Here is a 19,507-nt window from a genome sequence, read left to right on the forward strand (position 1 = left end):
TGGACTATGGCATGACCCAGCCTTTCAACAGCAGGAAATCTAACAGCTGTCAGTCCTAGCGTTCCATTGAGTAATCTCTCACCTCTTTGTCACTGGTACATAACTAACTAGTTGCTTCAGTTTGTTATGAGGAAGCTACATCATCAGCTGAGAAATTCTGATCATTGAATTAAAGATGTACAGTCACAGTTTAATTGAAGTTTATATGGGCAGTATTTCCCCTTTTCACAAAAATTGCACATTATATGAGCTATTAAATGTTTTAACACATATGAGTTTAATTAAATCATTTTTTTCCAGTACTCATGGGACTGACATACCCTGCCATGTAGTCAGTATCACACTTTTTCAGAAGAACTCATTACTTTGAACAGTATTACTTTATAGGAAATTTTAAAAAGGAGTCTGTGTCATTCTTCCTGAACAAATGCTACATATTTTCATTTGCACCCAGTATTGCTACTTAAAACTGGATGATGGATGTTATTATATGGATGTGGGCACCCTAAGAGAAATAGGTCCTATTCCAGCATTTTTCCATAAAGGGTAAATCAACTTAGTCTATTTAGAGTGAATATCAGTATTATGCTATAAAACTAACAAACAAGAAAGTTCAGTTGACAAAAGCTATTTACAGCCACATTAGAAATTAATAATATATATTCATCATTTCACTTAACATAAATTTATTGAGCTCCTTTTATATGGCAGACATTATACTGGATTCTAAAGACTCAAAGACAGCTCCCTTCCTTCAAGAAGCTTCCCATATAATCCACAAGTCTGACCAATAAGCAGATAGTCATGATATAGTGTAGTTTGCTATAAGAAAGGTATGCACAATGTACTGTGTGAATACAGAGCAGATTTGAGGAGAAAGTGGTAATAAATAGCTTCTAAAAAAAGGTGTCACTTGAGCTAAATCCTACAAGATGAAGTCAGACAGGCAAAGGGAATGATGTCAGAATGATGCTCCAACAGCATGTATATTTTCCCAGAGGCAAGAGAGTACAAGGTGAGTTCTTTGTTTTCACCTTGGTCTTTGCCATCATCTGTTATAGCACTTCTATAAACCATAACAGTCCACATCATCATTTTACTAGACAGTATATATATTATATACTATGTATATATTATGTACTATGTATATTATATATATACAGTCATATGTCATTTAATGATGAGGCTACATTCTGAGAAATGCATCATTAGGTAATTTTGTCATTGTGCGAACATCATAGAGTGTACTTACACAAACCTAGATGATATACCCTACTACACACCTAGGCTATATGGTACTAACCTTGTGGGACCACCATCATATATGTGGTCTGTTGTTAATTGAAATGTCATTATCCTGTATATGACTGTATAAATATATATATATCTATATGTTTATATTTATATTCATTCCCTCTCTCCCTTTCAAAAATTCCCTTTATTAATCCCCTATTCTCTGTAGCTCACTGAGCATGTAGGTAACTCGTTCATCCACCAACCAGTCTGTAGAATTTATACTCTTTCCCCTTTGCATAGGTGAGAAAGTTGGGAATTAGACACCTCAGTACCTTGTGTGAGGTTCTTTCGCTAGGAAGTGGCAAAACTGGAATTCAAACATAGATCTATTTAAAAGCTAATGCCTTTTTTTTTTTTTTTTTTTGAGGAAGATTAGCCCTGAGCTAACTACTGCCAGTCCTCCTCTTTTTGCTGAGGAAGCCTGGCCCTGAGCTAACATCCGTGCCCATCTTCCTCTACTTTATATGTGGGACGCCTACCACAGCATGGCGTGCCAAGTGGTGTCATGTCCGCACCTGGAATCCAAACCAGTGAACCCCAGGCCACCGAAGCGGAACGTGCAAACCTAACCGCTGCGCCACCGGGCTGGCCCAAAATGCTAATGCTTCTAAAGCTAATGCCAGTAATTGCCTGAGTTCTGGCTTTCCCCCAATCATGACACATTCTTATACCATCATTCTTTTGCTGCTGTCAGCTAGAAATAATAATAGTTAACATTTATATGCTGATTTTAGAAAGCACTTTTATACTTGTTTTCATTTGATCTTCAAAACAGTTCTGACAGATCAGGAAGTAAATATTACTATCTTTGCTTTAAATGAGGAAGCTGAGGTAATGCTGAATGTCTTACCTAACATGACACAACTAGTAAGTGGCAAAATAGAAACTGAAACATGTCACTCACTTTGGATTCAAAAGTCCATGTTTCACACTGTATACAAAAATTAACTAAGCATGGATCATAGACCTAGATATAAAACCTTAAACTATAAAACTTCTAGATGGAAATACAAAAGAAAATCTTTATGATCTTGGATTTGACAAACATTTCACAGATAGGACACAAAAAGCACAAACCATAAAAGAATTGATAAATTGGGCTTGATCAAAATTAAAAAGAATATCTTTGAAAGACTGTTAAAGAAAATGAAAAGACAAACCATAGACTTGGAGAAAATGTTTGCAAAAACATGTTTCTGGTAAAAGACTGGTATTCAGAATATTTAAAGAACTCTCACAAATCACTAATAAGAAAACAAATGACCTAATTATTTAAAAATGGGCAGAAGATTTGAAAGAACACTTCACTAAAGGAGAGGTATGAATTTAACCATTGGAGGTAAAGGAGTTCTACAGTGAAAACTACAAAACACTGCTGAAAGAAATTAAAGAAGACTCAAGCAAACAAAAAGACATCCTATGTTCATAGATTGGAAGACTTAATATTTTTAAGATTTTAAGTATTTTTAATTTGGCAATATTACCCAAAGTGATCTATAGATGTCCTGCAGTCTTTGTCCAAATCCCTTTATACACAGTTTTGTATAAAGTGACCTTTACAGAAATGGAAAAGTTGATCCAAAAATTCATCTGCAGGTGCGAGGGACCCCAAATAGCCAAGACAGTCTTGAAAAAGAACAAGTTGGAGAACTCAAAACTTTCTAATTTCCAGACTTACTACAAAGCTACCATAATCAAAACAGTGTGGCAATGACATGAGAATATAGATCGATGGAATAGAATGGAGAGTACAGAAATGAACCCATACCAATGGTACATTGATTTCTGACCAGGTTCCCAAAAACATTCAGTGGGAAAAGAATAGTCTGTTCAACATATATGTCCGGGACAACTGGATATCCACATACAAAAGAATGAAATTGGACCCTTACCTCCCACCATATCCAAAAATTCACACAAAATGGATCAAAAACTTAAATATGCAAGCTAAAATCATAAAACTCCTGGAAGAAAACATAGGGGTAAATTTTCATGACCTCGTATTTGGCAATGGTTTCTTAGCTATAACACCAAAAGCGTAAGCAACAAGAGAAAAACTAGATACTTTGAACTTCATCAAAATTCAAAACTTTTGTGCATCAAAAGATTATCAAGAAAGTGAAAAGACCATAGAATGGGAGGATATATTTGTGAATCACTTATCTGATAATGGTCTACTATCCAGAATGTACAAAGAACTCTTATAACTCAACAGCAAGAAACCAAACAGTCTAATTTGAAAATGGGCAAATGAACAGACAGTTCTCCAAAGAAGGGTACAAATGGCCAGTAAGTACATGAAAAGATGCCCAACATTATTAGTCATGAGGGAAATGCAAATTAAAACCACAGTGAGATACCTACTAGGCTGGAGAGAATATTTAATAAAAAGAAACGTAATAAGTGCTGGTGAGGATGTAGAGAAATTGGAATGTACATACCTTTGCCGATGGGAATAAAAACTAGTCAGACACTGTGAAAAAGCTTGGCGATTCCTCAACTAGTTAAACATAGAATTACAATCTAACCAAGCAACTCCAGTTCTAGGTATATACCGAAAAGAAAACATGCATTCAAACAAAACTGTGTATACAAATGTTTGTAGCAGCACTATTCACACAGCCAAAGGTGAAAACAACCCAAATGTCCATCAGCTGTTGAATGGATAAACAAAATGTTCTATACACATAGGATGGAATATCATTCAGCCATAAAAAGCAATGAATTGTACCTTAATAAGGAAATCAGTCGTTATGTGGTAAATATGTGTTTAACATATTTCTAATAATAAGATCCAGTGGAAATTATATTAAAGTGTACATATTAAACATTTGAAGGACAAAAAAAAAGCAATGAAGTACTGATATATGCTACAACATGGATGAACCTTGAAAACATTATGCTAAGTGAAAGAAGCCAGACACAAAGGCCACATCTTGAATGATTCCATTTATGTGAAATAACCAGAATAGGTAAATCCATAGAGACAGAAAGCAAATAAGTATTTGCCAGTGGCTATTACTAATGGTAAATTGTATGCTATGTGTATTTTACCACACACAAAAAAAAAGAGATGTGGATTGCAAGTAAGCACATAAAAAAAATGCTGAACATCATTGGTCATTAGAGAATTACAAATTAAAACTGTGAGATACCATGACATACCTACTAGAATGGCTCAAATCAAAAACTCTGAAGATACGAAATGCTGGTGAGGATATGAAGCAACTGAAATTCTCACATATCACTGTAGGAATACAAAATGGCACAGCCCCTTTGGAAAACAGTTTCACAGTTTCTTACAAAGTTAAGTATACACTTACCGTATGACCCAGCAACCCCATTCTTAGGGATTTACCAAAGAGAAATAAAGACATACATCCACATAAAAACCTATTTGCGAATATTCATAGCAGCTTTATTCATAATTGCCAAAAACTGGAAATAACCCAAATATTCATCACTTGGTAAATGGACAAACTGTTGTGCATCCGTAAATGAAAAACTACTCAGTTATAAATGGAATGCACTACTAATATTTGCAATAGCATGAGTGAATCTCAGAAGAATTATCTAACTGAAAGAAGCCAAACTCAAAGGCTACATATTATATTATTCTGTTTATATGGCTTTCTGGAATAGACAGAACTATAGGGACAGAAAACTGATAAGTGGTTGCCGGGTCAGTGACTGGGAGAAGGGGATTAACTGCAAAGGAGCACAAATGAGTTGTTTAAAGCAGTAATTACTACAGCTGTGTATATGCTCAAAATTTATACACATAAAAAGGGGTGAATTTTACTGTACTTAAGTTATACCTCAATTAAGCTGACTTTTATAACCACCTGTTTTTCATCCTCCGTTATTGTCTCTCTGAGGAGCACAAGAATTGACCCTTTTATTTTCACAGTATTAGAAGTAGAAAGAAGGGTGTTTCTAGACCTGAAGATCAAAATAGCTGCAACCTTTTTGCCATAATTGCACAGCCCAAACAAAAAGCCATTGGGTCCATTCACCATGAATGAAAACCAGAAAGAAATAATAGCTATGCTTCTGGGCTGTCAAGAAGAAGGGAAAGGAGATGGGAGAAGGGATGAAGAAGGATTGAATTAGTGAGAAATTAAGCAGCTACAAACTTACTTGGGAGGAAAGCAGTGATTAGGCTCAGTTGAGTAGGAAAGATGATTTTAGGTTTATCTCCAGACTCACAATCAAAAGCATTTTTGGCCCTCTGCATCCTGGGATCCCAAGTAATTTGATCCTTTGAAAGACTGTGGTGCAACATTTATATTTAGATAAAAACAAAAGGATTCCAGTCTCTTAAATCACTTTATGGCTAGGAACTGGCTTCTATACTCTCACACTTCACACAGTGCTTGGCAACTCTTCAAAACACGACAAATATTTGAAGAGTTAATGAATGAACATACTAAAACTTGCTGAAGGCAGAACAATTTTCTATTAAATTAAAAACTCCAAAAGGGAAGCTAGGTAGTACGACTCTTGTTTTGTCCGTTATTACTGCAACAGTACCAGAGAAAACAGTATCTCATTCTTTATTGTGTGATTGTTCTGAACAAGTCCTCATCAAAATAGACTGCTCCAGTGTTTTCAGGACTTTAAAAGATAGAATAGATCTAAATGGATTCAATGTAGACTTCGGCAATTGAATATACAATTTCAGCAAAATATGTCCTTCGCAGTTCGAGGCCACTAAAGCTGCTACATGGATCATATAATTGATTTGTGGCACATTCTGCCTGCATCTACCCAATGGTTTATTAAAATAGAATAGACAAATACCAATAAAGTGAAAAGCTCCACTGAGAACTGACCAAACCACATCACTTTCTTCACACCTAGGGTATTCGAACCAATAGTAATTTTACAGCAAGTCTCTGTAGTACCAGATATAGAGCTCTGTAGCCAGGAGCCCACAATACAAGTAAACCTTTCCCTAAAGCACAACAAAGAAACAGGTTTATGAAATCACCATTAAATATAATAGAGCACTGGGGAGACGAGTAGAACAGAGGCAAGACGGGGTGATGAACATAACACATAAGAACCAATTAAAAATGTGCATCTCTGCAGGAAAGCACCCATGTGTTGACAAAGCTCTTTATGAATATTAAGTACTGTAACATAAGATAATACAGGACTGAGAGCCTCAGATCATCAGTGACCAAAAGAGATGTGATATTTTTTAAGGAAATATACCTAAAAGTAGATTAAATGGTATAATCAGCACCCTCAATTTATCATTATTATCCCAGTTCTGAGTATCACTTATCTTCAGTAACATGCAAGGTATGATTAAGGGATAATTCTTATCATCACTTTTTAAAAATAATGTAACAAATATATCACATATGTGTATGATTTCTGGCTGTGCCATGAAAAATCTGAACATAGAAAGTTGACTATTCTAAGAAAGAATTTTTTTTAAATATAGACATAAATTGGCTAGGTCAGCCAGATAAATTGGTTTCTTTTCCTTCTGACACCTATAGCTTTCAAGAATGTATTTACCATCTCCCAGGAAAAATGTCATTTAAAGTTTTATTTAGACTTTGTGTCTGTGCAGGTTCACTGCGGCTTAGCCCTACACTATGGAAATAGCATGGACTATGTCACTGTGGTCTCCATCTTTTGAAATAAAGGCAAATATCTGTATAACCCAAAATACCCCCACATATACATTTACACATACACACTTGTCTAGTTATATTTTACACGACTTTTCAAGGTATTCTTCACCATGGCATTTTTATAAGAGGAGGATGAATTATCTGGCTAAGAAACCACCTTCACTTCCTTCACTGAATTTGAAATTCAGACGGATTCAAAGATTCCTGCTGCACTGGTCCCTTTGCCTGGAGTCTACAAAAGGCGAACTAGAGGCAGGGCATTCAGCTTTCGAGGGGTCAGGATGTAAATGTCAGAGCAAGGATTATGGGCACTAGAAGAGCGGTCTCTTGAAGACAGCAACTGCTCAAGAACTCAGAATGGTGAGGGGCTGAGTGTGATGAAATAGAAGGAGGTTAGCAACATGGTAATTCAGAAAGAAAAAGGAAAATTTAGAAACTGAGAAGCCAAAGAAAATTATTTTCATAGAGAAGAAATATTTTTCTACCACATTTGAAGACCATTTGAACCCTGAGAGTTTAAAAGTTTCAAAAGTTTGAATTAGTTTTTTGTTGGCCTGTGTACATACATCATTTGAGCAAACATTGATTCAATACCAGCCATGCACAATGCAGTAATATATGCTGGGAATCCAAAAATGAATGAGACACAGCCCCCGTAGCTTGCTATTTCTGAGGACTTGAAAGGCTTTTAGGGGGCTAGCCTGTGGCATAGTGATTAAGTTCCACATGCTCCACTTCAGTGGCCCAGGTTGGTGGGGTAGGATCTGCCACAGCATGGTGGAGACCCACATATAAAGTAGAGGAAGATTGGCACAGATGTTAGCTCAGGGCTAATCTTCCTCAAGCAAGCAGAGGAATATTGGCAAAAAATGTTAGCTCTGGTCTAATCTTCCTCAGCACACACACACACACACAAAAAGATTTTAAATATCAAATATCTCTTACCAAATTGCAATTTGGTGAGTTAAGTGTAGAGGAATCAGCAACATTTTATTGTATTTTCATCAAATCCCAGAGGGACTCTTAAAAAATAAGAGAAAGGGATAGAAACATTACATTTTTAATTTGACCAATAGAAAACATTTGTTTTTATTGAACAAAAATCTGTATTCAACTTTCATTTCTCAGCTCTTCCTTTCCTGTATCATGGAAATTTGCTTTGAGGTTGATAGTATTTTTCATTATTGACACAATAGTGAAGTCTCATCTTTTTAGGAGTGCCTGGATTAGTTCCCTATCTATAAATCTGTAAGCAGACATTTCCATTGAGATCAACATTAGCTCTGGTCTCTCCTTTATTTATTTACATTTCTCTCTGTCTTTGTAAACAGGCGTATAACAGATGCTTATAATCATGACTTGGGAATATGTTAAGAATGAGAGATATATACAAAGAATCAATACAAGCCACATTTACTCTCTAAGTACATACAATTTGAAGGTAGGTATTTTTTCCACATTTGATGAAGTCTCTTTCCCCAATCCCTATTTTTCTCCACACTTTTATGGTCACTACCTGAATATTTAGACACAGGTGAACAAATGAAGAATATGTTACCTCTGATTCTAACTCTATCTAGATTAATATTTGTATAGAAGAGAGATTGTGCAAGTTTCTGGGAAATAAGTTTTACACCAGATTTTATTCCATTTTTAAAAATTACTCATTTACTCACCATGTCTTCTGTTATCTGAGATTATTGATGGTTTTTCAAAGCTGACCTTTGCCGCCAGTCCCCACCCCTTATTAATGGAAAACCTTCCTCATGCTGACAGACTATGCTCTGAGCCACATCAAGCACAGTGGTTCCAAGCGTTTTTATTTCATGGTCCAGTAAAATCCCTCTAAACACTTCCAGTATAATATTGCTATCTTTTTATTCTACAATTAAGAATTTAAAAAGCAGAAACACAGCTATAAGAATTTAATGAAAAGTATAACCAAAAAAATAGTAAAGATACAACCTCATGACAAATTTATAAACAGAATTCATTTAGCTCTATGAGAAAGCTCATAATTCTCCTTATTTTTTTTCTTCTTGCCATAGATTGACTTTTGGGAACCATTGCCTTTGAGCTTTGCATAGGGGCTATAAAAGAATAAGTTAACCAAATATTCAATTTCTGCTGTTTATGTACCATGGCATGGGTTCAGGTTTACACTGGCAGCAGAGTAGGGGAAGTGAGGAAATGTATGAATCAGCTCCATACCATCTCAGCCTTCCTAGCTATTCATATTGCCAGTGTGCTCAGTACTTCACACATACAATGGCTAGAGGAAATGCCAATGCAAGGGCATTGTTGCTCAGAGTTTGCCCCAATCAAGTCAGTGTGCAACCAGGAGACAATAAGATTTCCCTGGAATCCCAGGACAATTTATGAAAGGAGTCACCTTCAGACATTGGAATCGATACAAATCAATTAAAAAGATGCAGTGTGAGTATCAAAAGCAGAAGTGATGGATTAGACATCTTGGTCTGCTGTCAAGACTCAGGCAAACCCAAGTCTAACTCAAGTGACCCTCAGGAATGTAGGTAACATAAGAAAGCAGTAAAAGTACTCAGTCTTTTACAGCACCTGGGTTCTTTTTTAATGTGAATTATTTCAAATGTAACTGAGAAATAGGAGATGAGTATCGCGGGGGAGTCGTATTGGTTTTGTACATATTTATGGTTTCAAGTGATCAGGGTAAATTTCTCGCAAGCCAAGAGAAAGACTTTAGCAAATGTGAAGATCTTAAGAAAAAAACTGAAAATCTCCAGAGGTGCCTTTCTTTAGTGCAAAGAGTGGCTATTGCAGAGGCCTCAAGAACTGCTGGGTTTTCCACCATGTTAAGCTTTGTGGCAAAGGTGAGAGTGCGATGAAGAAACCACAAAGATATTTCCCCTTTAGTAAAATGACAGACTGGTGAAGAAGGCCACATCCAATTTAGATCAAAATGGTCTCTTTTAGAAGCAACTACCAGCTAGGGCTCATATCTCAAAGGGAGAAGCATAAGCCCCAGAGTTTAGGCTGCAAAGATGTCTCTAGATGCAGAGGCAGGAGAATGTTAGCTGTGCTATCCCTTTCCTATGATGTTTATTGTTTTTGTTAGTGCTTAATTCAGAGTTCTATAGGTTTTGAGTTATCTGCCCCAACTCTGTTTTTCCCACAAGCCTTGATATTTTTAATGTGCAGTTTTGTGGAATTTCAATTGTAGCCAAAATACCTGTATTTTATTTTCACTTGGCAATCAAAGCTCCTGTGTGACCCATGAAAGGGCAGTGATCTGGAGGGAGATTATTAGAAGGTTATTAGAAGGAATTGGAATTGAGCCTCCAGCAGCATCTAGAGGAAATGGCTCCTGATGTGATCCTAATTCTTGGCATTGAAATATCTCTAGTTTGGACAAAGGCAATGCATCAGACTATCCTGGCTTACTGGGAAAAGAGAAAAAAAAACAGCAAGGAGTATTTAATTCCCCTATTTCTAATTATGTGTTTGCTCTGCAGTCCTCTAATCCAGGTTTGGTATATAGGATTCCTCTCGAGTGTCAACTCCAATTGACTGGTAGTGGCTGCCTGAAACAATGAAGTGAGAAGGATGCTGAGGCCACTTCTGGGCTCAGTGGAAAAGAATGCCACAATTGATTAGTGATGTCTGTCAGGATTTGCCACACATGTGTCACCCTATAATCCATGATACAGTTGAGGAAATTTGCCTACTAAGATAAATGGTCTGGGAAGACAACCAGACTTGCTTCTGGAATCGGTACATTTACCTTTGTAAATGAACAAATCGATTCTCTGATAACTAGTCTATCTCTGTCAGTTTCTCCTGAGGCTGCTCATTTGGATGAACTGAGAAAATGGAGGATTCAAACCAGCAATGCTGAAGACGTTAGAAGTCCTGACACGGAGATGCTGCTTACCTGAAAAGGCCCTGCTTAAAGGCTCCTGCCACTCATTATCTTTTGATTTGCTATGCATTTACTAACTATTAGGTATTCAACACACTTCTCCCCTTACCCTATTTAATATTTGCCATATTTCATCGATTTTAAGGTGCCATCAAGTCAGTATACACCAGGAGACAGTCAGGATATAGTTGTCACACATGTGAACTTGGTTATTTCCAGTGGTCTGACGGTGGGACCACCACTGCAACCCCTTGATATTTAAGTTAACAAATTATTTAAGGACCATTTGAGAAAAGACTACGAGTCCTGGTTGCTGTCTGAAAACCTTTCTTTCCCACCGAAGAGAAAGTGCACGATCAGAACTTGCAGAACAAGTGCAAGCAGCTTGGAAGAAAACCCCAGAAGGACAGTTCAGTGGAGCACTCTTATAACAAATGCTGCATCGCCAGTGCTCAAGGCAGCTCAGAGGACAGACTGTGTGGGGAAGAGCATGGACACTGACAACTCTGAGTTAAAGGATGCTTCAGAGAAGTCAAACTCTGAATGTGAAGAAGTTTTTGGAAAGGGTTAGCCAACCTATTCCTCTTTTATTTCCTTTTTATGTTTGCAAAAGATATACGTGTAGATAAGTCTAAAAGAACTTTTCTAGTAAATATAAAATAAAATTTTGTGTCATGTTGACACTGTTTTTTCTTTCTCCTTGGTACATAAAATATCGGTGCCTCTTCCAATTGATGATGCCTTAGGTTCAATGAAAAGAGGTACAATTTACATCCATAACCAATGAGGAAATGCAGCAGCAAGAACCTGATTGTTCTTAGGTTGTCCAAGTTCTCTCATCAAGTTAATTGTACATTTAGGATTAGAACTTATGAGACCTTAATTCTTACCTGGCCCACTTGAACTACTGCCATATTTCAGAAAGGTTGTTTTTAAGTAACCAAATCATGGACTGGATAGTCAGCTAGAACTGATCACCCCAAAATACAGCTGCTCTGTAGGCCAAACCAACAAGATTGTTCCATATGAGTAGATGTCTGACAGTCGACAAGCTTTAAGTGTCAGCTTACATATGGAAGGAAGAGTGCACATTGTCATGTGTGTCACTGAATTTTTTTGCTAATTATCATCTATCATTTTGCGGAAATACCCATTAGCCTACGTGTCTGCCTCCCTCTTTCTTTTCATCTTTAATTTCATGCTAACACCAAAGGGACTTTTTTGTGTGAATTCTTACAATTAATAATCATGATACAAAGAAACTATTAGGTTAAACCATATAAAAATTGACAATTTTTTTACCATTTTTGACCTACAGAAGCAGTAAGTTTGTGTGGTTCAACTTATTACATGACATATGAGAAATTCACAGAATGCACTTCACTATCAGAGATGAGAGGACAGCCATCCATTCCTCATTATCAAGAGCCTTCTAAATACAACAGCTCCTCCATTTGAGCTTCTGCCGTCTCTACGGACACCTCTGAATAACACTGTTTGTGTAGCTGGTTCCCTGTGAAGACCTGCATTTGATCAACTGTGTGTACAATATTCTGTCTTTTTTATTAACTCAGTAAACGTTTATTGCACACTTAATATGGGCTAGGCACCATTCTCAGCCTTGAATACAAAGATTAGTGCATCACAGTCCATACTCAGGAGCACACAGTCTAGGCGGGGAGACAGACATGGACATAATTACAGTGCCAAATAGCACGTATCATAATAGTTACAAATAACATGCTGAAAAGGCACTTACCCTGCCTGGCAGAGTGAGAAGGGCCTTAGAGCAGGTGACATTTGTGCTGATTTTTGAAGGATGAGCAATTTACTTGGCAGAAAAGAGAGGAAACAATACAACATCACCAAGCAGAATGCTTATTCAAAGTCACAGAAGCACAACAAAGAAGGGTGCGTTTAAAGAACCTTAGTTTGAGTGTAGACAGGACGTGTGGCAAAGATGAGAGAAGTGGAAGAGGTGAGGCTTGAATAGAGATACAATCTGGTTATGAAAGGCCTTCCATGTGGGGCTAAGGAGTTTGCATTTTATTCTGCAGGTGGAGAGAGGTCATAAAACACACTCACATGGGTTTAAATAGCTTAGGAATAAAACTAAATTTTCTGCTTTAAATTTATATGCCCAGTCCAGTCATCATCTAAGTTTATTAGAAACATTACATTAGCAACCTTGGAGCATCAGCATCTGCAGCGAGAGTTCCCTGGCACACATGTGAGCCGAAGCAACCTGGATTTCCAAGGGGTTGCTTCAGCCCCGCCATCTCTCTTAAACACAGTCATAGAGCTGTGGTTCCTCACTGTGGCTGGAAGCATAGCCAAAGGCTGCGTTATTGTGAGAGACTGTGGCTTTGACAATTACGTGCTCCTCCACTGCAGGGCTCTCTGCTTCACATGGATGAAGAAGCTTGCCAACACACACTCATGTTTTCATATTTTCCTCATTGGGTAATTGCAAAATGGGCGATTCCACCTAAATGCAGTGAGATTGATTTCATCCAAACTTCAGACTGGCTAATCAGTGGCCCAGTTTTTCAGCCATGTGATCTGGCATCTGGCATTTACCAGTCATCAAATGAAATTACACAGCACCGATAAATTACCAGCTCACCCCTAGGCAGAACTTTTTCCCTTAAGCTCCCTCCTGCCTAATACTTGTGTAATGTTTAATAGTGCCAAGGTTTATCTATACAGGGATATCAACTGAAATGTATCATCAGAACTTTACAACAAATGGAGATTTATATATGTGTGTGTATAAATTATACATAGATAGACACACATCTGTAAATATATGAATACAGATAAATAAGTTATTCAATTTATGTGAATTTTCCAAATGCATAAAACTAAGTGACCATCAAACATTTTTGTTTTGTTTTACTTAAATCAAGTCTTTATGGAAATATTTCTGAAAGTGTTGGAAGGGTGTCAGCTTGCTCTGTTCCAATCCTTGTTTCTTCACCTTCTAACTTTCTGTCCTTGGGCAAGTAACAATCTTTCTGAGTCTCAGCTTGCTTATCTATAAAATGAGAATAATGGTAACCACCTCATAGGGTTGCTGTGTGAATTAGATGGGGTGTGCATGTAAAGCATTTTGTATGCAGTGAACATTCAAGAAATTCTGACAGTTAATACTTTATGCATATTAGAATTGGTTCTTGAATATCGGGGCCATCATCATGAGTGTTAATGATTGCAGGAAAACTAATAGCAGGCACCCTCAGGGCCTGTCAAGAGCCAGAATGTTATTTGCCCCTCCATTAAATGGCCCCTAACTGCCAGGCTTCTTTCCAGAGCTGTCCGGCTTTTGAGTGTTTATATAGCATCGCTTGCCTTCAGACTATCAGTTGTCGCATTCTGAAATCTCTATTATATAGGAACCTAGCAGTTTTCTTCCTCCCTTAGTGTTTCACTGACAAATCAAATCATCCAACTTGTTTAAATTTCATCTAAAGCAGGAGATTAAAAGCTCTGATTGAACATCCAAGCCTGTGCTTCAGTGTCTGCACTATGTGCTATCTCTTTTAGCCACTCAAAGATCTTTTCTGCTGATTTCAAGATTATCGGCCATAGAAAGACCAAGACTGCATGATCTCACTCATATGTGGAATCTAAAATAGTCAAACTCATAGAAGCAGAGAGTAGAATGGTGATTGCCAGGGGCTAGTGGGAGGGGGGAATAGGGAGATGTTGACCAAAGGATACAAAGTTTCAGTTATGCAAGATGTACAGTAACGTGACTATAGTTAATAATACTGTATGGTATACTTGAAATTTGCTAAGAGAGTAGATCTTGCTAATTACCTTGATTATGGTGATTATTTCACAATGTATGTGTATATCCGAACATCAAGTGGTACATCTTAAATAAATACAATTTTTATTTGTCAATTACACCTCAATAAAGCTAGGAAAAAGAGAAATTACAATTCAACATAATAAAACTATGGCTTAATTTAAAAAAAAGATTATCTGCTATGTCTGATAGATGATATTGCTATCAAGTGACCTCCAGAAAAGTGAGAGGATACTCTTAACATTTTACATTTGCATCTGGGTGACACAGGTCTTTAAAGGTCTATATCTCTACAGCTTCAACAAGGACATAATTATACTACATCTTTTTTTAAAGTAAAATATGGCATATACATTAAAAAAATACCTATGCAAGTTTTTCTGGTTTTAGAAAAACTGTAAAAACATGTACTAACTCAGCCTATTTAGAACCAAAATCTCAGCTCCATAATCCAAATAGCATTTATTACATTTCTGGATTTTTTTGTGTTGTTTTTAAACAAGCAAATCCTCATGGGCCATACGCTTATGCTCCATGCAAACACTGTATGAGAGAGACCAGAACTGCTGTGTTGTCATCTGTGTGAATGGCACCCCCTGAAGTTGTGCAGGAAAGCAGTCCTGAGTGAAATTGCCTTTATAGTAGATTTGTGTAATTTGTCTTTTTAGGGAGTTTTTGGTGTTTCGGCAGCCGAACCGTCTGTGTCTTAGATAACTGCATGTACCCCCTGCTCATTCTTCTGACTGTGGTTGCTTATTATCAACATCTATTCTAATTTTGAGAATATTTTTTTCCAGGAATAGCCTCTATACCTTTTTCATCATTTCACATATTATAAGCCTGATTCTACAAAATAGAATAAGTCCCAGACTTCAGCTGATTCTCCCCACTTTTGGCTTACAGATAGTAAAATCTGCATTTTTAATAGAATTTTTGATTTATAAATTTTTAAAATTTGAAGCACTATATTTGTCTTATCTTGCCTGTCTACCATTTCCCTTCCTCCAGTCAACCCCTCCCCCAACGCGCGCACACACACACACACACACACACACACACACACACACACACGCGCAGTTTCCTAAACAGACTTTGTTCTCATAGACTTAGTGCCCATAGGCTGTGAGCACTGACACATGCTGCTCCTTCTCTTTGGAAAACCCTATGCCTGTTTCCTTGACTGGCACACTTTTCTGTATCCTTCAGGACTCAAGTGAAATGACCAGGCACCTCGTCTTTGAAGCCTTCTCTATCTGAGTGTGCTGGGTTGGGCCCCCTCCCATGTGTCCCTGTGGCACCCTCTCCCTCACTCTGTCTTAGTTAGCCTTTAGACACTGTTCTGTGCCAGCAGTCATGCTGAACTGGAAGCTCCTTAAGGACACCTCCCTTAAATCTCTTTTGTATCCACCTTGTCTGGCATATAGCAGGTACTCAATAATTGGTAAATGATTTCATGAATATCATTTTCCCCTTACAAAAAAAAATCACTGTACTTTTAACTAATTTAGTATATCATAGCCTACTAATTTTGAAGTTCAACACACTTCTGATTATCTTAATAAATAACTGAAAATGTAAACATTTAAGAATGTCAATGTAAACACTTGGGCAAGGGGAGGAGTTAGGGGGTCTTGGTTTTGTTTGCAGTTGCTCATTGTGAAACATTTTGATTTTTCCAAGTAGAGGAGCCCTCCTCAGGTAGGCATTGACGCAGCAGCACTGGAGCACAGAATGGCAATTGCAATCCTTTTTTTTCTTTTACTTTTTCAGGTTACAAATGCTGCTACCAACTATCCTGGCCAAATGACTCTTCATCTCAAACCTTTCCTCGTGTGTGGAGGGGATGGATTTACTCAGTCCAACTTTGATGGCTGCATCACTTCTGCCCTCTGTGTTCTGGAAGCTTTAAAGAATCATATTTAGTGCCTGTATCCTTATTCTCTACATTCTCCTTATTCTCTGCTTTGAATTTTTGTTTTCACAATTTTGTGTTATTGATTGTTTTGTTTTCTATTTCATTGAGAGAAAATTACTGGAAGATTGTTCTTTATTTATTGTCATTTTTTTTTTAAAGATTTTATTTTTTCCTTTTTCTCCCCAAAGTCCCCCGGTACATAGTTGTGTATTCTTCATTGTGGGTTCTTCCAGTTGTGGCATGTGGGACACTGCCTCAGCGTGGTCTGATGAGCAGTGCCATGTCCGCGCCCAGGATTCGAACCAACGAAACACTGGGCCGCCTGCAGCGGAGCGCGCGAACTTAACCACTCGGCCACGGGGCAAGCCCCTATTTATTGTCATTTTTCATATGGAGTATAAAATCAATTTTATAATTTCAGTAGGTATAACCCCTGCTAGAAGGAAAATTCCTTGTACCTTACACCTTTTGCCTCTTTTCGGAATTGCCATGACTACTCCTTATTGGAGGAAAAGGAGTGCTTGAGAATAACAAATAACCCTCCTCCAAAATTATGTCAGATCAAAATAACAGTTCACATTCCAAAACCTTCATTACCCTTTTGAAAATTTTAATCCCAAATAAAGAATAATCATGATCAAGTCCTCATTATAAATCTTCAAGTATGTCCTTGATTCAATATTTTTGCAGATTGTGAACTACAAGTTTCCTCCAAACTGTGAATAACAGAGTGTAATTTTTGTTTCTTATTTCTCTTCCAAGTTATTAAATGTCCTGAATTGTGGGTCATACATGCCATCATCTCTAAGAATGCAGTTTGGAGGGCAACTTGACTGACAAAGAACATCCTCTTCAAATTTGCAGAAAATAGCCAGATTCAACTTCACTTTCCAAGTTGCACAATACTTTTTAACCTTAAAAAAAATCCAATCTTAATATGAAAGATAAAAATTAAATAGAAACTGAGAGGAAATATATCGATCTTTAGCTTTTGCTACCTCCTTTGCTGGTGCTGTTACCTTTATGGGCGCTCCAGTATGTGCTGTGGCATTTCGACAGTGTCAAGTTTAATGAATTTAATACAACAAAAAAATTTACTGAACCAGAAAATAGATGCACTTAAAATAGTTCAATATTTGCCAACTTAGTGATTCAGCGTACCACCCACATGCTTCAGTGACAACCCTATGACTTGCTGGCTGGAGAGAAATTGATCCCCAGCCTTCCAAACAAGCTACCTGTTGCTAATTTGAAAAACACAATGGTGAGTTCTATTTTACCATTTTGAAAGGAAAGAAAGTGTTGCAGCCTCTCAAACTAAGAAAAGTTCAACAGAAGACTTCTTATCTTGATAGTATGTAAAGTTTCACACTTATATGCCCACTCTCATATATACAGATACATGAGCATGGGCAGAACTTGCTTATGTATCTAAAAGGGGTTTTTGTGATCCTGTGGAATGTTATTATATGTGTCCTTTTAGGAATTAAATGATGAAAAACGGTAATGCCTACGTGTGGTGCTTATTTTTAAAAGCAGAGAAAGGAAAAGGGAAATTAATGTGATCTCTGGTATAACATGAAAATTATTGAGATTTCTTTCATCATTTTGACTCATATTTGATTAAGATTTGCCTTTATTTTAGTTTTACCCTTAAAATATGATAGAAAATACATTCAAGTATATTAACTAGTTTGTTTTTAAGTAATATAATTCTGGAGCCATTTGACTGAAAGTAGCCTGAAGCTGTAAGAACAATGTTATATTCGTCTCATGAATGTATATCCTCCAAAGAGAGAAGAAAATGATTTATGAAAGTGGGATGGGTTACTTAGAGAAAATATTCTTCTAAGCCATTACTCATGACTTTTAGTATCTATTCATTCTAAGTGTGTTTCCCTAATAATTCTGCATTGAGAAGACTATGGCAATATGAGAAAAGACTCAGTCCTGCTTAGTATGTACATCATTGTCACTTTGCTAATTTAATCATTTTGAAAACTCATTTTATATTTAGATCCATCTCTGATAGGAACAGACCAATTCCGTGATGCTCAAATCAGGAAATAAACTGTACCAAATGCTTGCGTTCTGTATTTTCATTTATCGCTTCTCGTTTAGAAATTGAAAAGGATATGGGAATATCTTGTGCCAGAAGCCATCCCCGAGGGCCAGGAAGCTCAGATGGCCAGGGTGCCCTAAAAGACTCAGGGCTAAAGTATCCAAGTCCCCTGAGAAATAGGGGTCAGCACCTTTTGGAACAGTTGCCAACATGTATGTATGTCAGCCCTGCAGGACCACACAGCACCACAATATTTCCGAACAAGAACTTTTATTAATCAAACCAGCCAAGGAAAGCTGCTCTGTTTGGAAAGGAGCATATTCAAGTGAGAAACGGCTTGAGCAGTGGGGTGATTTAATACTTGTTAGCTGATAAATATAGCCTTTGCCAGGATAAAACTTTATGATGCAGTGTTGAAAAGCTTAATTACTGAACTGTCTATGCACGTCTTGCTCAGGCAGCAAGGGTGACAAATTATAGCAGTGGAATAGTATTTTTCACCTTTGGCATTTCTGAAGGGGAGAAGTATGTCTAAAAACATTGAGAAAGCAGTAATAATCCCAGACCAGATATTACTGAGAGAAAAAAAGACACTTCATTGAGTCACCAAGCCTTCTGCACAAAATGCCATCGTCCCCACCCCCCGCCTACCCACTACCTTGTTAAGTAAAAAAAACAAGGTCACTTTTACATTTATCTGGTATTTTACGTTCTTCCAAGTGTGTATGTATATATATATATCTCCACCTTCCATCTTCTTAACACCCTTGTGAAATAAGCAGAGCAGGGAATTCTTATTTACACTTCAAAAATAAGGAAACTGAGGCAGAGAGATTGGCCAACCAAGGTCAGATAATGATATGCCAGGACA

General features: G+C 37.2%; 1 protein-coding gene across 3 annotated transcripts in view; it reads left to right on the plus strand.

The window, feature by feature from the left end:
- Positions 1 to 18,680, plus strand: part of RNLS (renalase, FAD dependent amine oxidase) — a 253,211-nt gene extending 234,531 nt beyond the window's left edge. The window contains exons 7-8 of one of the 3 annotated variants that reach the window (XM_070487634.1): positions 16,430 to 16,587; positions 17,265 to 18,679. In XM_070487634.1, the coding sequence (XP_070343735.1) occupies positions 16,430 to 16,582 (153 nt within the window). In that variant the 3' untranslated portion in view covers positions 16,583 to 16,587; positions 17,265 to 18,679. Of the gene's footprint in view, positions 1 to 16,429 lie in introns of all 3 variants that reach the window. The other 2 variants (XM_070487629.1, XM_044754831.2) reach the window with 2 other exon arrangements.
- The last annotated feature ends 827 nt before the right edge of the window (positions 18,681 to 19,507 follow it).

The sequence above is a fragment of the Equus asinus genome, chromosome 2 (genome assembly GCF_041296235.1).
Source record: "Equus asinus isolate D_3611 breed Donkey chromosome 2, EquAss-T2T_v2, whole genome shotgun sequence".
In the NCBI taxonomy this organism is placed as follows: Eukaryota; Metazoa; Chordata; class Mammalia; order Perissodactyla; family Equidae; genus Equus; species Equus asinus.